The following is a 19491-nucleotide window of genomic DNA, read 5'->3' on the forward strand; positions in this document are numbered from 1 at the left end:
CCATGAAGTTCTTGTTTCTCTTTCCACAGATGACAGACTTTCCAGATGAAAACTGACGTCTCAGTCGAACTCTGCTGATGGTTCTGAGCCCGTATCTCTCCCCATGGTTCTGCCCGGCCCGGCCCGGTTTGCCCTGCATGTTGGGTTTCTATAGTTAGCTGAACTAACCTCCATCACTCTGCTGACAGAAAGAAAAACTTTCCATTCCTGCTTGTTTCTGTGACTCTGCAGCCTTGTTGGGTTTTAATCTTTGGTTCTGAACTTCTGGACCGGATCACAAATTATGCTAAAGTGTCTTGAAGTCTATTTATGTAAATGTGAGAAATAAATCTTTTTTATGTAGAAACTGACTCTTGGGTGATTCTTTGTTCTTATGAAGGAGGTTCTGCTGAAGCTCAGTCCTCAGCAGGTAAAGGATCCAGAACAGGTGGAGGTGATCTGGGACTCAGCAGCTCCTCCTGAGCTGAAGTCCATCAGAACAATCGGTCCAAAGCTCGGTCTGAACTTCTAAACCTGTTCTTCAGCTTAGAGCTTCAGCTCCACTCATTGAAATAAATTATTTTTTTTTTTTTTTTTTTTTTTTTTTTTTGGCGAATTTGCTCAAATTTGAAAGATAAATTTACCCCGAAAACCTTAACTAGTGTGCTGAGCGGTGGCTCGGGGGAAAAGAAAGGGGATGGGACCCCACAGGTTGCAGGTTCAAGACCTGGAACTCTCTTGTTTTTGCCTGTTTTTTAACCACTTTTAGACCAAAATGCACCAAGAGCCCTTACTGGATTTGAACCCACAACCTTTATATTTATCAGCCAGTCTTCTTACTAGCTGTGCTATTCATTCATCTACTATAATACCTTTTTTTTTAAAATTTGTCTTCTATTTTTGTGTTTTTGGGCGGAAAAGTCACCGTTCTTGTGACGACTGAACGTTTTACTCCCAAATTCTCATTTTCTTCAGGAAAAAGGTCCAAACCATCAGCCTTCAGATCCCAGAACCGCTCTACAGCTGTTTCTGTTGCTTGTCTCACTCATCCCTGTTAGGGTGGATCTTCTGTTCTGGATTCCCTCCACAGCAGGTTGTCAGACAGGCGTATCTTTCTGAAGGCCTGGAGTGGAAATGTTCCCACCAATAAGTTCAGCTTTTTTTCCTCCCCTTTCTGCTGGTTTACTGTAGCCAACAGTAACAGAGGTTGGGTGCAGCTATCTGTGTTCAGAGCGTTTTAATTCCATGTTTTGTCTCTCTTTTCAGTGCAACATCATCAGATTTGTCGCTTTGAGGCATAGGTGAATATTAACCAGCAGCTATTTCAATGTTTAAGTAAAAGTTAGGAGACCGGTTGGTTAAAAACATTAGAGATGCCACAAAAAAATCTGTTCATTACACATACAGAGCTTTTTAAGCTAAAAATGGCAACAGATTGTAAGTTTATACAAGTTAGTATTATAACACAAGAAGCTTGAGAAAACAGTTTGTTCTTCTTTACTAATTAAAAAAATCTTGGCTTCTCTCAGGACCATGACTCCCAGTTAAAAGTTAAAATGTTTTTTTATTGAACAGATAGAATCAGACTGCAGAACTTCAACAAATCTTGAAATTTTGTTTCTGGCTTCATTATATCAGTAAATAGGTTCATAAATCTTTTTAAACCGCACAGAGAAAAGTAGGCATAGCTGCAGCTTTAACCCTTTAAAGCCCGATCCAAGAATTTAAAAAAAAAAATTTTTTTTTTTTTGAAGTCCTTATTTGCCCTTTTACCAAAATATGTAAAAAGAAAAAACAGAAACACATTTTTGATATTAATAATTTATTACTTTGCGATAAGTCAATATAATTTTCTGTGTAGTCTTCTACTGGCTGTTATCAGGTATATCTGATTGTGTACAATAGGATTTTGAGCAAAGTTTTTTACCATTAAATTATGCAAAAGGTGTCAGACGCAAAACATTTAAAAAAAACCGTATGTATCAAAAACAATACATTAGGCATTATAGGATTTAAGCTGAAACAGATTTACTCGGATATGCAACATGCAATAAAATATATTTCCAAGTTTACCAGAAAGTACAAGAAAAAAATATGCTTTGCTATATTTAAAATGAAGCATATCCATATTTTTCTGGATGGATGGAATTAAAATCGTACTTCATCAGAATCGGCTGTTATTTGTTATATATATAAAAATAATGGACTAAAAAACATCTCTCTGACTATAAATATCAGTGTATTATGATTCTCTTGTGTTCTTAACAATAGGAAAGCATTTATTAAATATGTTTGAGCTCATTTTTGGAAAATACAAAAACGATCACTAAATTACACTCTGGCAGAACATGTTCACCTTCAGAACCAGAACTGGACCCTTCATTTCTACATCTACTGCTCCACCTGAGTCTACCTAGAAATGTTTTAAAAAGATCAGACTTTCTGCTTTCTCTCTAAAGAGAAAAGAAGATTTTTTTCAGATCCGATAACTAGAGTTTGAAGGCAGGAGGAGAAGGTTCTGGTCTCGGTCTAGAAAGGTCCAACACGGTCAGCGGTTCTGCTTCCAAGTCATGAAATCTAATGGAAACGTCTGTAAACAGGTTTATTTATGATTTAAGAAACTTTTATCTCCATCTGGTGGAAAAAAACAAAATTATTATTTTTAAGGATTTTTAAAACAATCTTAAATTAGAATGTTTTAGTTTCATATCAACAAAGTTTTAAATTTACCCTAAAAGACAGAACCTGTCAGAACCTGAATTTAAGTAATAATAATAATAAAATAACAGAAAATGTTTGTTTTTCAGTGTTTTATTAGTTTCTTTTTTCAGTGTACATAAATAACTGATGGAGGCGCAGCGACAAAAACACACGAAGAAGAACCAGAACCGACACGTTACATTCAGAAAGCTGCACCGACCCAAACAAACGTCACGTGAATCAAAGAGCTGCTGCTGCAGCTTTGTGCTTCGCTAACGGACCTGGTTCCGACCCGAGGACCGGAATGTTCCACGTGTTACAAACACAACCGAATGTCTGCAGAAACCTATAGGTACGAGTGGAACGGCCCGCTCAGGTTCAGGCAGGGAGAACATTTGACCCATTTCCTCCAGATCCGCTTCCCTACATTCAGGTGAATTGTTGCAGTTTTCCACAGAAACTGGAAGGTTCCGGAAGGAGCAGCCAGACGGAACGGAGCAGGTAGGAACCGGACTCAGCAGGAACGCATCAGAACCAATCGGATAAATACGGATGGGATGCAAAAACACATTTAAAGAAAACTTATAGAAGCAATTTGATAAAATGTTAAACATGTACGGAGGCGACCCGGGTTTGAATCTGACCTTTAGTGCCTTAAAAACTCAAAAAAAGAACAAAACTCGTCATTAAATGATTGCTCCATTTCAGCGGCCATCTTGAATTTTACACTGCACAGAAAGAGGATCTAAAATCATTCAAACTAAATAGTAAAAAGCTACACAAACATTAAAATTAAAAACTTTACAATATTTTTAAATCTAGAAATAAAGATGTTGAACACTTAAACGCTTATAAATACACAGCTTTTCAATCTTTGATTGCTGCATTATGGGTAAACTCTGTGATGACTCCCAGCGTGGGTCAGTCTGGCGGGCCGGGAAGGTTCTGCTCCGCTTCATCAGGAGCATCCGATAATAACTGGTTATGTGATTTAAAAACAGCTTCCTTCTGCCTGCCTGTTTCCAGCTGGATTTATAAACAGTGCTGTTTATAAATCCAGCTGCAGGACTGCGTTTGTTCCGGTTCTGGTAAAGATCCGAGCCGTCCTATAGGAGAACAGCTGACTGACCTGCAGCTTCTCATTCTGACCCATAAAGCAGAACCGGGTCCATGCAGCCTGGCAGAGCCGCCTCTGATTGGCTGCTTCTTTAACCCCTTCAGGTTCAACGAGAAGAACGAAAAAACTGAAACTTTGGAACGAGAACAGTTCAGTTTAACAGGAAAAGTAAAAACAAAGTTTAAATAAAACACCAGAAAAAGAAAAAAGGTGACTGCAGACCGACGACTACATATTTACACAGATGACATCAAACACCTCAGGAGGAAAGGAACACCCAGTGGGCGGGGTCAGGGGTCACAGCCCACGGCTCTGAGGAGGAACGGTTAAACTGTGGGACCCCACATCCTGCTGCTACTTGATTTTCAGAATAAAAGCAACAGAGAAATGAGGAGCTTTTATACTGAAGGATGTCGGGCTTATCCTGCAGGACCGCCGCCTCCGTCACTCACAGCATCCCGTCCAGGTTCTTCTCGGCGCTCTGCTTCTCGGCGGCGCTGTCCTGAGGGCTGTACTTGGTGTGGTAATCTTTCAGGATGGTCACCACGTCGTGATGGCCGAAGTGCACCGCCTCGTCCATCGGCGTGTTGCCCCACCTGCAGACAAGGCCATCGTCGCTTTGGGTCATTAACAGAATCTTTTAAAGTCCTGAACCTGGTTCAGTCTGACTTAAACCAGGCGATAAGTTCTGCAGAAACGACTAGAGATCCAGCAGAGGCTGAATGAGAGCAGCTTTCTCTCCTCTTTGGTCTCAAAGCTGAGAACCAGAACAAAGCAGCTGAACTAAACTGTTCTGGAAGTTTAAAATGTTCTTTCTACATTTCAAGAACTGACCACAGAGTTCTTTAAATCTAGATTTAAATCTAGATTTAGCTCCTTTGTTTCCATCACAGCTCACTTATGGAGCGTTGCTTTGGTATAAACAAAGGTTCCCTCAAAGTGCTGATGAAGATTCCCAGTCATCCAGGTCAGTCTTTACAAGAAAGTAAAACAAAAACAATCCACTGGACTTTGTCCCCAAGTTAGAAGACGTTTCGCTTCCCATTCAGGAAGCTTTTCCAATTCAAATATCAGAAAGACGTTGAGTTTGAGGTTTTATCCAGCAGCCCAACAAAGCCTGGTTTTTGTTTAGGAAACATGCGAACTGAAACGGACGAACGGCTCCATCCCTTTGGAATGGGGGTCGTTTGGCTTCTTTTGTTAGCCTGCAATACCGCATACCTGTCTACGGCCGTTTCCCAATTCACTAGAATAAAAGTACGGACTCGTGTTCTCAAGAATAAGCCTGAAAACTATGGACTTGGTGAGAACGGGAGCACGCAACATAAATCTGGGTCAATTGGAACAGAAGCGTACTGATGATGTCATCACACGCTCAGCTCGTCTGGAGCTGCATTTAACCTCCTGCTATTAATAGTCTCTAGATAATATTAAATTATTACTTTTTTTATTTAATGGGGGAATAATAATGGAAACACTCAGATAAAATCAAATAAACATTTTGCCAATAAAAAAAAAAACATGGCCATGAGGGCCGCTGCAGACGGGCTAACGTTAGCCCTGGCTGCTGTTAGCCTCGGAGGTCCGCTGGTTGCCGCGGTCTTCTCAGCTTCGGAAATTTTTTTAAAATTACGCATTAAATTGGTAAATGGGCCATATTGTGACGCTTTAAAGTTAATATTCTCGCCTCAAATGATCTTAAAACGTACTTTTATTGAACAACAGCAACAGAAAAAATAACTTTTAACTTTCAATGGAGCGCTCCATTGGAAGCTGCTGCTGCCGCAGTGCATGCTGGGACAGCTGTCAATAACATAACGGAAAAGTCTGCTCTGATGCATGCTGGGTAAATAGGGAGGGCCTTTTTCCGTTCTCAGTCTGCTGTTCTTATGCATTGGAACAGTACTAGGAATGTTTCACGAGGACACGAGAACGCACAAGTACACACATTGAGAAACAGTCTATGTCTCTGAACGGAGGGTCGTTAAAGGGAATTGTTGGCGTGGCTGAATAGGCGAGGTCTTCTGTTCCCCTGTTAAAGGTTCCCCCAAAGGTTCCTAACGTTCNCTGTTAAAGGTTCCCCCAAAGGTTCCTAACGTTCCTTATTCCCTCACTAATAATCATGACATTGAGATTAATTTATTTAAAGTTATCGACTTCTGATGAAGTAAATCATAATTCTACCAAATAATGTTTTATTTACCTCTGGGATTAGCGCTGGGAGTTGGTCTGAACACGATCAAATAGAGTTTAGAAGATATTTAACCTCATTCCTAATTCTTGTGACATCACTGCATTCATTATTAATTGTTTTAGTTGCATTTTCTTTCTCTGCGTAGGTAGTTAGTGTTTACAGCAGTTGAGTTTCACTTATTTAAGAGTTTTCAACCAAAATATTATTCTTGTATTCTGAATAAAAGTTGTAGATTATTTCATCATCAGGTCAGAGCTTCTATTGTTCTAAGAAGGATGTATGGGTGTTCGCTTACAGGAAAATACGACAGTCTAGAAAGCAATTTCATTGAATATTAAATTACATTAATGCACAGCAGTCAGTCAGATAGATAGATAGAAAATAAATAGAAGTTGTTGGCCTGTAAAGCTGAACATCAGGGTTCTGTACCTGTCTTTGGGCACCGGGTTGACCTTACAGGCCTCCAGCAGGAAGCGGACCACCTCAGCGTGACCTGAAACACCGACAGAACATTCAGCTTCCAGAACCCGGTCAGCACCAAACACCTGGGTCTGACCCCCCCCGTCTGGACCCGACCTTCAGCTGCAGCCACGTGCAGCGCCGTCCTGGAGTCGTAGTCCCTCTGCTCCATGTCCATGGAGGACAGGGCGAACCTGCGCAGCGCCGACACGTCTCCGGTGTACGCAGCGAACAGCAGGTTGATGACGGACTTCACCTGGAGGAAGAGGAGGAGAAAACCTTCATCCATTGTGTCTATTTAGGGACTGGGGGGGGGGGTTGAAGAAGCCCCACCCTCTGGTCTCCGCCTTCCCGCCGAGGGTCATGCTTCTTGGCGAAGTGCCTCAGGTTGTCGTAGTTGTGGAAGTTGAAGAGGGAAACCAGATCCTGCAGAGAGAGAAGAGACTCAGAATCAGGATCCAGAGGTTCTGCTGACGTCAGAACGGACCTGAAACCGGGACAGAACCGCGGTACCGTGCAGAACTGGATTCCTCTCACGCTGTTTCCCAGTTTGTCCAGAGGAGGAGACCAGCACATGATGCCCATCACGTTAGGAACCACCAGCAGAATCCCACCAGCCACTCCGGATTTGGCCGGAAGACCGACCTGGAGCAGAGCAACACCAAAGCGTTACCGCGGTGACTCGTATCCATGGAAACGGTTCAAATGCATCCCAGCAGAGGGGGAGGGGCCGGGAGCAGAGGGAGGTACTGACGTGGAAGGCGAACTGCCCGGAGAAGTCGTACATGCCGCAGGAGTGCATCAGACTCAGCGTGTTCCGGACCGCCTCGGGGCTCAGCACGCGCTCGCCTGTGATTGGACAGAAGCCGCCGTTGGCCAGCGTCGCCGCCATGACGCTGGCGCTCTCACAGGTCACCTCGATGGAGCAGAGCTGCAGGAGAGGAGAAGATCCTGGAGGTCAAACCAAGAAACGGCTGCGGTCCAAACATGAACAGAACCTGAGACGGACCTGGAAGTAGAAGTCCAGGATGGACGTCATGTCGGTTCCTTCAGGGAAGCACTGCGGAGAGAAACAGCATCAGAACCTGAAAAACAGCTGAAGGCGGACAGGAGGCAACGCCAGGCTCACCTTCTTCTCCTTCAGGTAGTAGCCGATGGCAAAGTTCCTGTCTCCAGACTCGCGCTCCGACTGGAACCTGGAACCCAAACCCAGAGTTAGAACCTTCTGCAGCAGAGAGGGTTGCTTCCTGCTCAGCTGATCTAGGATCAGGTATAGATTGACTCTTTAAAGGACTCACGTGGCGTTGCTGAAACCCACGTACTCGTTTCCTGCAAGTTTGTTCATGAAGTTCATCACCTGCAGAAATAAAAAAAGAGTTCTGTTTAAAGATCTATGATGACCTCAGAACCTCTAGATCTACGCTGACCTCTGAACCTCTAGATCTACGCTGACCTCTGAACCTATAGATCTATGTTGACTTCATAGATCAGGGTTCATCCCAGCATAAAAACATTTATTGCTAATAATTAAGGACAGACATGGATGGATAGATAGATGGATGGATGAATGAATGATGGACGGATGGAAAAGGGTTAAAATATAGGAAACGGAAACAGAGAAAGTGAGCAAGAAAATAGGAAAGGAAGTTTGGAGAGAAGGAAGGAAACTAAAGGCCTTCTCTCCTCTTTTTGCAGATGAACTTTGACCTTTAGCCTCCTTCATCTGACTCCAGTCATCCTGCATACTCACATAGTCGAACTTCTCGGCGTTGCTGGCTCCTTGCTGCAAAACAAAGCATCAGGTTACAGCAGCAGAACCAGACGGACACAGAGAGAGCTGCTCATCTATGTTAGGCAGAAATCACTACAGATCTGTGGGGTCAAAGGTCATTCAGCTGTGCTCCATTTAGATTAGAGGGGGAAGAACTCATCTACTCAGTGTTAGGCTAGTTGGAGCTCTGTCTCCATGGTAACTACTGTATGCTGTGATCAGCCACACCGTCAGTGAGTCAGTGATGAAAACATCCAGACTGAAGAGAGAAGAAGAGTTACCAGCATCATCGACCTGCTGCCTGGCAGATTATGTCCTAAAGAGGCTGCAGCTGGAACAGAGAGGCAGAGAGCCTTGATGGACCCGACCAGAACACAGCTCAGAACTTTAAGGTCCAACAAAAAAGCTCAGCTAAACAGACAGAAGCTCCCTTTGGTGAAGAACTTCTGAAGGTTTCTGGGTCATAAAGAGGCAGAGAGAAGCCTGTAGCCACCGGTGCAGAGCTCGATCAACAGCGGCAGCAGAAAGTAGATCTTTCCTCCTCCTGCAGGAACAGCAGGCAGAATGAAGGAAGCTGCTCTATGGGCCTTTTTTTGGATCAGCAGGTGGCGCTGTAGCGCTTCTGAGGAATCCGCTCCGTGGGTTGGGATGAAGGTCAGACGAGGAAATGCAAGGAAATCATCAGGAGTCTCTGGATCCATGATGGAAGCTGGAGCTCCACCTCTGCTCCCTCCGTTTGCGTCAGCCTAATCCCCTTTTAGCATGATTCTCCATAACCTTAATCTGTAAACGGTAATCTGCAGAAGCGCGCTCTGTGGATCATTTCCTGTTACACCAGAAGAACTGCGCGCTGCAGACAGAGAGTGGAGCTTACCTTGATCAGGGAGGTGCAGACAATGGCTCCAGCGTTAACCATGGGGTTGTGGGGTTTATCTGCAGAAAGGCACCAGAACGGGTTAGCTAACATGTTGGTGCTGGCTGCTCTGCCTCAGCTAATGTTCCTGATTCAACAACGATGAGCTAAAACGAGCCAGAACCGCCGGTGACCCGAGGGAACTCAGCAGGTCTCATATTAAACAAAAACATCTCAAGTTTTCTGGAGACTTTTAGGAAAATTTTTATTCTATTAAAGTGGACTTTAGATTATTTACTGACTAAAACGTCCATAAAAACTGCTTTTTAAAAAATAAAAGTAATCTGTGTTTGATCAGAACCTCTCAGGTCTCCATTGTTCATTGTTTTAAATCGGTCGTATTCATTCCAGCCTGGAACAAAGACCTGTTTGAATAAACACCGGGAACGGCCGAATGAAAGGTGATCAGGTCCGTCGTTTCAGGATTCAGCCAGAGCCGCTCAGCTCTGTCACACAGTGCGGCCTGTGTTTTTATCCCGCCTCTTATTTCACCGGATCGCAGTTTGAGGACGTGGATTCCTGGGCTCCCCGGGTCGGCCGGCGGACGCACGCTGACACGTGAAACCGTAGACGCGCGTCCTCACCTTCCTCGTTCAGGAAGAGCTTGTTGAACCTCAGGCCGCTGGGCTCTTTGCCGATGAAGCGGTGCACGTACTCCGTGCCGTGGTCGTGGACGGCGATGGCGTATTTCAGCGGCTTCACACACGACTGCAGGCAGAAGGGGACCTTGGTGTCTCCCACCGTGTGCCTGAGAGGAAGACGGCTTTCTAAACTTCAACAGGTCATGTGATCAAATCCATAAATCACACCTGATCACAGCGGATAAATAAAAATAAAAACGGGATGATACCGCTGGCCGTCGACGGTGCACAGAGCGACGCTCCAAAGGTCAGGGCTGAAGCGAGCCAGCTGAGGAATGTAGTCTGCCACCTGCAGGACGATAAGGACACAGCAGCATTAAGCAGATCTTAGACGGTATGGAGTCAGAACTCTACCAAAATTTTCCTCCCCTAAAAATAAAAAACTTGCTTTATTAAAAGACAAACACATAAACTATAAAACTTTAGATCCCTGTGTGAATGTTTATCACTGACTGACTTCCTAGCAGCCATGATGCGTCCCCTGTTGCCGTACCTGCCCTCCGGACATGTTTTTGGCTTTGTCGTAGAGCTCATCGATGTGGGCGCAGAACGACTGGAAGTCCGGGATGACAAACTTCTTCCTGAAGGCCTGGGTGAGCAGGACGATGTTGCTCTGCACACATCTGAGAGCAGAAAACCACAGGAAGCCTTAGAACCGCGTTATAAAACATCTCAGACCACCGTCAGTGCTACTTTTCACCTGGAACCACAACAAAATAACAGTGAAAGGACTTTAACTTTCTTAGTCCATAAGCTCCGCCTCCTGGACTGGAGGCGGAGCTTATGGACTGAAGGCGATTTCCACTAAATGCAGTCGGATTATAAAGCAACAATAATCTTTGCTTAAAACAGACACAGCAAGCATAATAGAATGAAAACGCTGCATGATTCACTGCAGCCACAACAGAAAACTCTGGCAGGGAGTCAGCAGCCGGACCATTGGTGTGTATCTTTAGGATATGCTAGCTCCAGCGACTGCTGTCAGAACGCGAACATGTGATCTATCTTTATTATTTTTTTATTAGTTTAAGTCGATAAATATGTTATGGTTAGATTGAAACATGTTGATCACAGACTTGCTAATTCGATTCCTCGAGTGGAGCATCATTACAGCAAACGTCATATAGACATCCAAACAAATCGCGTTTATCGCAATGATTGTTTTACAGCTGTAGTTATTGGAGTTTATGATGTTTGAAGTTGTTTTATAGACAGTTTCATCATTTCAAAAACGGTACTCCTGCATGTAACCGATGATAATCAAATGAATGACGCATTTTTAGCTTTAGCATTAGCTTAAAGCCTTTTGGTGCGAAACAACACATAGCTGAAATAAACAAACTGAATCGATGAGACGACCTCGGAGTCACAGTTAGCCCTGAAATATTTCCCTCTCCTGACAGACTTAGAATTGAAAAAGTGACTTAAAAAAACTAAAATGTTTTGTAATGTAGGATCTTCTATTGAATCTGATAATTTTTATAAAAGTTTAGATATATATTTCGGCCGATTCTCAATACGTGTACTTGTGCGTTCTCATGTACTCGTGAAATGTCATCATCCGCATCCCTGGTACTGTCCCAATTCCCAAAAACAGCAGGCCGAGAACGGTCCCCGGGTTGAGATTGACATCTGTCCCAGCATGCATTGTGGCAGCAGCAGCTTTCAATTGAGCGCTCACAGAGCTCAGACTATTAAGTTAAAATGTAACTTTCCTGTTACTGTTGTTCAATAAAACTTCCTTTTATGATTATTTGAGGCGACAAAGTTACAATTTTAAGCATCACTAACTGGCTCATTCACCGATTTAATGCGTACTTAAAAAAATAATAATAATTCAGAAGTTGAGGACTGCGGCAACCAGCGGAGCTCAGAGGCTAACGGTAGCCAGGGCTAACGTTAGCTCGTCTGCAGCAGCCCTCTATCTGCATAGCCGTGTGTGAAGCACTGCTGGCTCTGATGGAGAGTTTTTATTTTTATTTGGTAAAATGTTCATTTGATTTGTGTTTATCTGACTGTTTCCATTATTATTCCAACACTAAATGAAAAAAGTCAGTTTATTATTATCTAGAGACGATTACTAACAGGTTAAATGCAGCTCCAGACGAGCTGAGCATGAGGTGACGCCACAAGTACGCATCTGTTCCATTTGACCCATATCTATGCTGCGTGCTCCCGTTCTCCCCAAGTCAAGACTTTCCTGTGTTCTTCTCAGGAAAAAACTCGGCGAGGACACAAGTCCGTACTCATGTTCTAGTGAATTGAGAAACAGCCTTTGTCTTTCTTAATGAGTTTATTTTACTTCCTTCTAGGTTAAACTAAATCTTCTGTCAGGACTTGGAGTAAGTGTAGGGAAGAGCTGTGCAGTCAATTAGATCTATGCTGCATAAATTGGCTAATGTGGCTGGAAAAAAGGGACTTTCAGCTCATTTACAGCTTATGAATAAAGGAACATAAAAAGTAAAGGAGGAATGATGCAAAAAGGAAAGAAATAGGAGCTGTGAGTAGAGCTGGGATCTCCGGTTTTAATTGTCTGACTAATTGAATAGAAGGTTTGTTCTGACAATAAAACTGGACAGTTATTAAAACAGCCTCTCTGGAAGCTAAGAGGATCTTTGTTTGGACTTTTCTTCTCTAATCTAGAGCCTCATTCATGCATCAGTTAAGAATCAGCCTCTGATCCGGTGCTGCATAAAGAACAACCTGTCTGCAGACTGTTCCTGAGACCAGCTGTGACGTTCCTTCCACCTGGGCTACGCCACCAAGGCTCATTTATGCTGTGAGATCTGCTGTGGCGCCACATTCCTGCCTGATCCTCTCCATTGGGCTGATTAAGGCTCCGATCCAGCAGTAATCACACCGTCGACGTGGAAGCTGTGCCTCTCCTGCTGCACGGACATTTCAGCTATCAGAGCGTCTCTAATCCCTGTGGAAACACCCCCCCTCCCACCAGTTCACGCGCTCCTCCCTGTGAGTCCAGCTCTATAAATAATTCGGAGGAGCAGGAAGTGATGGATGGCGTCCAGCAGCAGCGGGCTCTCAGCTCCGCCCCCTGCTGTGCCGTCATACGACCTGAATCGGCGGGGGTCCTGGTGTCTAAATGTTTATCCAGCTCAGTAGCATCTCATCTACAGCATTTCTTCTAGTTCTGTACCGGTTCAAACCACCAGAATCTGCAGCCTGCATTCAAACATGGAGGCCTTAATAATTCAGCAGAAGCAGCGACCCTTTCAGCCACATGGACAAACAGAGGCCTCTTCAATAATTAAGGTGGACCGAGATGGAAGATCGCTGCTGAAAACAAAAGGTTTAGATTTTAGACTCTAAACACTGAAAACGGATCAAACTGGATCTGCAGTCTGAATAAGCAGTCTGAATAAGCCCCGTTGCTTTTTATAAATCCTCTTTCCCACTGAAAATAGCAGGTTAACGGGTGTTTTTCAAACATGGCCGACATACTAACAATCAGAAATCGGCTCCCTTCCCACTGGCATAAAAAGCTGGTCTTACCCCCGCTGGCAACTGCGTGACCTCTGTCCTGTGGCTGTGTGTCTGGTGACATCATCGCGCTGTGTTAGTTTATGATGTCACCAGTGTGACAGAAATCAGGAAAGTAAACAATGGAGAGCGTAGTCAGTGTGCTTTAATTTTCTCCTCTATTATCTGTCTGAATCCCTCTCACCAGAGCTGCTCCATGTTTAACGATGTAAACAGAGCCATTTCTGCTTGTTAGATCAGAAGCGACTGGCGGTGTGTGTTGATGACCGTACGTTGCAGTCAATGGTATCGCACAGCCGAGGTGATTTTAACTCGGGTCGCTTGTCGAGTAATTTGACCTGTGTAGGTAGCAGATCTGCTCGGGTCCTGCGCATGCAAGTGACAATATGCTACATGATTGGCTGAACATTGCCACATGATGTCAAACATTATGGTTGCCCAGACAACGATAACATCGTGCAGCGTCAGAGTGCTGAGTCGGGAGCATCTGTAGCGTTAGCCTGTCTAATGACCGATGAAGTTTTAGCTCATCGATAAAAAAATCGGAACAAATCTGTTTGTGGTGAACAAAGTAACTGCAAGACCATGGAATAAAGCGGGAGAGCTGGGTAGCGCTGTAGCTAGCTGTACTCATTAGCTAACAGGTTAGCCTCTTTTAGCTTGGTCAGTTAGCCATATTAAGGCCAATTTATGCTTCTGACGCATAGCCTCTACAACCGTCAAATCCGTCTCTGTGTGCAACCACGTCCCCCACGCAGAGGCTCTGCAACCATCGTCGCACACTTTGAGAAAATCCTGACTACGTGTCGGACGGTTGCAAACCCGCAGAGACCTCAAGCAGAAGTGCACAGACAAAAAGCAGCTGTTATTGGTCCTTGGTATACCCTTCCAGCTGTCTGTGTGGTTGTCCTACTCGATTCGGTGCCGGGGCGTCCAATTTAAAAAAAAACAGAGGATCAACTACAACTACGACGAAAGATTAATCAAAGAGGTTCGGAAGTACAAACACTTGTTCGATGCCTCAGACAATTTTTTTTGAAAATGCCAAGGTCTCTGCCAAAACGAAGTTCTTGTGACCACCCGAAAGTTCTCGAATAGGCTCTCCCTTGGGCTTTGGCGGGAAACTTCTGTGCGTCCATGGAAACTCCAGATCAGTGGCGCAGAAGCATAGCAGCAAAACTGGTTCGGGACCGACCCATGTGACATTTGATGTGTGTGGTTGCAGAAGTATAATCTGCTCTTAACGCTACAATACTTTTAACTTTGTGTCAACAACCGTTCGTTTTCTACAAGTAAAATAACCGTTTTATTTGACTAAAATCTCTATGAAAGTCCTTTTTGAGATGTTCCATTTGTCCTTCCTGTCCTCAGATCTTAATAAAAAGACTTTTTCTTGTAATCTTGTTAAATGGCAGGGCTCAATCTTAGAACGCAGTTCTTTCTTTCAAGATTTAGAATGATTGTTTTCTACTTTTGGCTACTTTAGGTCAATGAAATGTAAAATAATAGCAAATATAGGTAATAACATGTTGAGACTCAGAAAGAGATTATATTCTTAATAAACAGGTGCAATACAGCTTGACCGAGTGGAGTTGGCACATGTTGATGTCATCAGAGGGGCAGGGCAGATCTGGTACCTACATCGGGCAGACATAGGTCAGTCAGCTGTTCCCACTGCCACTAAAAGACAAGCGTTCCCTGGTTTAAACAGGTTTCTCAGCCAGTGGGAAAGTGTTATAAGAAATAATCAGACTGATGACGAAATCCAACACTTCCTAAACTCTGACCCTTCAGTCCAGATTATTATGGATTAATAAACGGGTGAGCAAGTACCATCTGGAATAGAAAGTTGTTATGTGCATCTGGTACATTAATTATTTTTGTTTCTTTCTTTTCCCTTTTAGTGTTGTATAGACCTTAGTTGAGTCACTTAAATTTTAGAGTTGATAATTATTTCTTTTTTCTTTTGTAAATCGATTACGTTAATTTGCGTGATATTGGTCCGCCTATAAGTAGGCTGGGTTTCCACCTGTTAGTCTGTCTCTCTCCCTTTGAACCTTCTGAGTGATCCACCGTCACAGAGAGAGCGTCCAGACGCGATGCGCACGTCTCCCGTCTTTGTAGGCCGCCGCTGACCTCTCCAGCCTGCCGTGTGGTATTTTTGTTCGTTAGCCTTTGTTTTTTGCTGATTTTTTGTAACTTTGACCTGGTGGGACCGGTTGTCCTGTTTTCGTTCTTTTTAAAATTTTTTTAGGGTTTTAACCGTTAGTTTGTTGCTAGCAGAGGCTTCGACGGCCCTGTATAGGGTTGGCCCTCTGCTGTAACGTTTTGTTTCTTTGGATCGGCTCACCAGGTCCAACTTTCTGTTCATACTTTGGGTTTTTTTTTTCTCTTAGAGTTTTTTTGGACAATGGGAACTGGGGAAAAATCTGACTCTGTGTTTTTTGTCTCTTTGCAGAAAAACAAAACAACTGATCTAAAAAGAAGTTCCAGAGATTAAGAATAAAATAATTCTTTTGAACCTCATGTCCTCAAATATGTTGTGGCCTGGGTGGTCGTAACAAAAGTCAAGAATATTATTGTCTGCTTCTGTCACAACTGATCCAGATATAAACTAAAACCTAAAATCCACAAACAATCCTAAACATTTAACACCTAAAACAAAATAGAAATCTTTTGCACCAACAATATAGTTTTATTTAAATAAAAAGAGGCTGATCTTTAGAAGCATAGAGCAGAAAGTGAAGCGTACTTCTTGAAGAGGTGTCGGTCCAGCGCTCCGTCTGAGGTGGTCTTTACAGTCACCTTCAGCATCTCCATGCATTCTCTGAGCCGAGGGTCTCCTGTCCGAAGCCCCGTGGCTTTAAGAGCCTGGAAAGACCACATGAGTGTCAGAGAGACGGGAAACCAACACGGCAGCGAGGCTCTGATCAGGATTAACCAGCCTGCTGCTGCTTCCTCTGCAGGAGGCTCACCGTGGTGAACTTGTGCGCAGGGATCTTCTCCTGTCCCTCGGCGATGGTGTAGAAGAGCAGGTCCTCCAGGCTGGGCAGGATGCCGGCCTTCCTTCTCCTGCAGGAAACGCACACAGAGGCAGGATGAGGGAACAGAGGGGGGCGCTGAGGGTGGAAACAGGGAGGGAGGAGAAACAGCTCTGGCACTGCAAACAGAAGCTCAGAGTGATCAGCGAGGAAGAGGAGGAGGAGGAAGAGGTCCTCCACAGGTGCTGCTGCCACAGGGCCATGGAGGTCAGCTGGTGTCAGGGTGCTGCAGCACCAGCCTGGACAGGATGGAAACCATCCAGGGAGGCGGGGCCAAGTTTCACCGTCTGAGCTGGAGGAGCTCAGCATCAGCATCAGACCAGCCTGGAGACGGTTTCCACACTCAAACCTGATAAATCAGAGGTTCTCGAGGTCCTGCTGGTGCTCAGCACACCTGCTCCGCAGCAGGAGCGTTAGTGGGCGGGGCTTCCAGCTCCCAGCAGCATCTCTGCTATGATTCATCTCCAAAGAGGATTTACTCAAAGCCGCAAGGCATCATGGGAGCTCTGCATTGCATGTTAGGGGATGAAGGTGGCTGGAAAAACATCTTCGACTCCCCGTCTTATCCTTCTGACTCAGTTGCTATGGTGACCACACCAATGTGAGCCTCAGGAGGAGACGCAGGTTTTCCTGGAGATCTGAAAAGCTCAGCATGCTTTAGGTTTCAGCTCAGGCTTTTCCAGGGAAACGCCTCCAACCGTTCGCCTCAAGCAGCCAGAGGTACGACGGAACGGCCTAGTTAAAGACCAGACCAACACATCAGCCAGTTAAAAGCTCGCCGTCCAATCTTAAGATTGAAAAAGCATGCCACACTTCTCAGATTTCCAGTATTCGACCAATTACTTCCAATCATGCTGGTTGTTTTGGTTCTTTCGCATGCAGCACTGTTTGGAGCAGAGAGCAGCCTGCTGGGGTCCCTTCACCTCTGACCTCGTTAACGAGACCAGAGGGTGAGTGAGGGGGAGGGGGGAGGGGGGCAGAGAGCAGCCTGCTGGGGTCCCTTCACCTCTGACCTCGTTAACGAGACCAGAGGGTGAGTGAGGGGGAGGGGGGAGGGGGGACCACTGGGAGGAGGAGGAGGAGGAGGGGGTGAGAATCAGCCTCCAGGAGCGGAGCTCTACCTCTACAGGAAAACAGGTTGAGAGTGAAACTAAAGCTTAGGAGGGAAAATAAAAGAAAAAATACTTACAAATGAAAAGCAAGGAGACCAACAACATGGAGAGAGAGAGAGAGAGAGGGGGGAGCAGAGGGGAGAAGGAGGCGTTAATACGAGACACCGACACGTCGTCCATCAACAGAAACAAAGCAGGAACAGAGAGAACGGGACGTTCCTGCTGCTGGAGGAGGAAACACTCCTGAGAGGAAAACCCAAACCTTGATCAGGATGCAGAGGCTGGAGGGGGGGGGGTCCTCTGCAACATCTGGATCAGCATCATTACTCTAATGACACTAAAACTCACAACAAGCAGCAGAGAACTGGAAGACTGACAGCTGGATAAGAACAGCTGTCGACCTTTTAGAACAAGATTTATACAGCAGAGGATAAACTGAATGTTTAGAAAAACTAATAATCAATAATTATTATTATTATTATTTATTTAATCATTAAGTTTCCAGGCTCCACTCCCTCCCACCGCCGTACCAATCCATCAGCGCTAGTGATAAGCCGGAGGCTCCGACAGCCGGCGGGCAGAACGCCAGCTGTCTGGATTTACTGCCCACGCCGTGGAGGTGATGAAGAGGAAGACGGTTGAGGTGATGAAGAGGAAGACGGTTAGCAGACAGTAGCTGCTTTTGGTCTTCATGGAAAAAAAAAAAATTCACACATTTTCGTTTTTTCAAGAAATCAAAAAGTTCAAATCAACCCAAAAAGTTTGACACGCATCCTGACGATGCTTCATCACGGCCTTCATTTGGTCCCAGCAGCAGAACAACAGACCTGACATCATCTAACAGCTGAGAAAGCTTTTAGCACTCTGAGGAATGGTCTGGCTGTTAACTCCAATTAAGGATAGTGATGAAATAACACATTTGAGATGAACCGTTTCAGATGCAGATAGAGTGACTGATAGATCTCTATTCTCCAGTCAGCTGGTTTATTATTTAAGGACAGGCAGAGGTTAAAAGGTCATCAGAGAAACTGGTCGTTCTGTTTAGAACTCAACCAGCATCTCATTTTTCCACTTTGCTTCAATCTAAAGTCTATTGTTGATTAAATGAAAAATAAAGGATTTAACGACTCCATCCACCGCTGGCTGTTCATGCAGGGTCAGGATTACCATCCTGCCTTCAAATATTATTTCTGTCGGAGCCACTCAGACCCCCACATAGCGGCGGGCTGTCAGTAGGAATCCCATTCAACAGCAGCCTCTGGCGTGGTCGCCTCTTTGCGGTTTGCCGCGGCCGCTGCAAGGCGTTTTTCATGTACGTAATCCAAACTGCAGGCACCAGGATAATAAAATCGAACATGTTTTGCTGGCAGATTTCGGCATTTTAAGTTAATTTAGGCGTTAATAAACTGTTTCAGAGGAGTGATCATAGCGCTCTGCATCAGCAGTGATGTGTCTGTCTCCCTGCCAGCTTCCAGATCAGCTTCTCTGATTGGTTGATGCGGCGCGTCCAGCAGCAAAAGTTCTATTTTTCCAACTTCAGCAGCAGCGCATTTGCAGCACATCCCGCGCGTCAGATGCTCAGAAGCTCACAACGCGCTGCAGGACGTTTTGCTGCGCCTTGATGCGCATCAATCATCGACTTTGCATAAACTAGCTGCCTCTGCTGCTTATGGTGTGAACGTAGCATTACCTGCATTGTTGCCAGGTTGGGATGTTTCTCAATCTGGCAGCTTAGGACGGCCGTCTATGGGTGGAAAATGTTTTTCTTTAGATTTATGGCCTAAGAGATCAATAGACTTTGGTTCTAATTGGGCGAGATTTCATATATCAGGCGGTTTATGAACAATTTCTGAGCTGGAAAAAGTGAGTCAGTGACATCTGGGAACCCTGCTGATATGGTGAGTGTGGATGTTACGCATATTCATATTGTGTTTCACATTTGAGACGCACGCGTTAGACTGTGCTTCAATCTTTTTTTTTTTTTTCGGGGGCAGCAGACATAACAACCCCGATCATTTATATTACGGGAGTTTGTTTTCTGTTGTCTGTAGTTTGTGGATTGTCCA

General features: G+C 44.7%; 2 protein-coding genes across 8 annotated transcripts in view; one reads left to right on the top strand and one right to left on the bottom strand.

Annotated features, from left to right (window-relative positions):
- stat1 (signal transducer and activator of transcription 1) overlaps window positions 1-338 on the top strand; it is a 20575-nt gene extending 20237 nt beyond the window's left edge. For all 6 annotated transcript variants that reach the window (XM_015386655.1, XM_015386658.1, XM_015386659.1 and 3 more), the window contains one exon: window positions 30-338. Coding sequence is in view for 2 of the 6 variants with exons in the window: in XM_015386659.1 (XP_015242145.1) it covers window positions 30-56 (27 nt within the window). In the remaining 4 variants the exon portion in view is untranslated. The remainder of the gene's footprint in view (window positions 1-29) is intronic.
- A 2827-nt stretch (window positions 339-3165) lies between these two features.
- Window positions 3166-19491, bottom strand: part of gls (glutaminase) — a 17257-nt gene continuing 931 nt past the window's right edge. Inside the window, exons 2-17 of one of the 2 annotated variants that reach the window (XM_015386661.1) lie at window positions 16248-16344; window positions 16025-16143; window positions 10268-10397; window positions 9984-10063; window positions 9718-9881; window positions 9095-9153; window positions 8200-8232; window positions 7748-7806; window positions 7579-7645; window positions 7459-7509; window positions 7204-7380; window positions 6963-7094; window positions 6783-6875; window positions 6567-6705; window positions 6420-6483; window positions 3166-4392 (exon numbers count right to left, since the gene is read on the bottom strand). In XM_015386661.1, coding sequence (XP_015242147.1) covers window positions 4245-4392; window positions 6420-6483; window positions 6567-6705; window positions 6783-6875; window positions 6963-7094; window positions 7204-7380; window positions 7459-7509; window positions 7579-7645; window positions 7748-7806; window positions 8200-8232; window positions 9095-9153; window positions 9718-9881; window positions 9984-10063; window positions 10268-10397; window positions 16025-16143; window positions 16248-16344 — 1612 coding nt within the window. In that variant the 3' untranslated portion in view covers window positions 3166-4244. The remainder of the gene's footprint in view (window positions 4393-6419; window positions 6484-6566; window positions 6706-6782; window positions 6876-6962; window positions 7095-7203; window positions 7381-7458; window positions 7510-7578; window positions 7646-7747; window positions 7807-8199; window positions 8233-9094; window positions 9154-9717; window positions 9882-9983; window positions 10064-10267; window positions 10398-16024; window positions 16144-16247; window positions 16345-19491) is intronic. The other variant, XM_015386662.1, reaches the window with a different exon arrangement.

This window comes from Cyprinodon variegatus, unplaced genomic scaffold (genome assembly GCF_000732505.1).
Source record: "Cyprinodon variegatus isolate N-32 unplaced genomic scaffold, C_variegatus-1.0 Scaffold373, whole genome shotgun sequence".
Classification (NCBI taxonomy): Eukaryota; Metazoa; Chordata; class Actinopteri; order Cyprinodontiformes; family Cyprinodontidae; genus Cyprinodon; species Cyprinodon variegatus.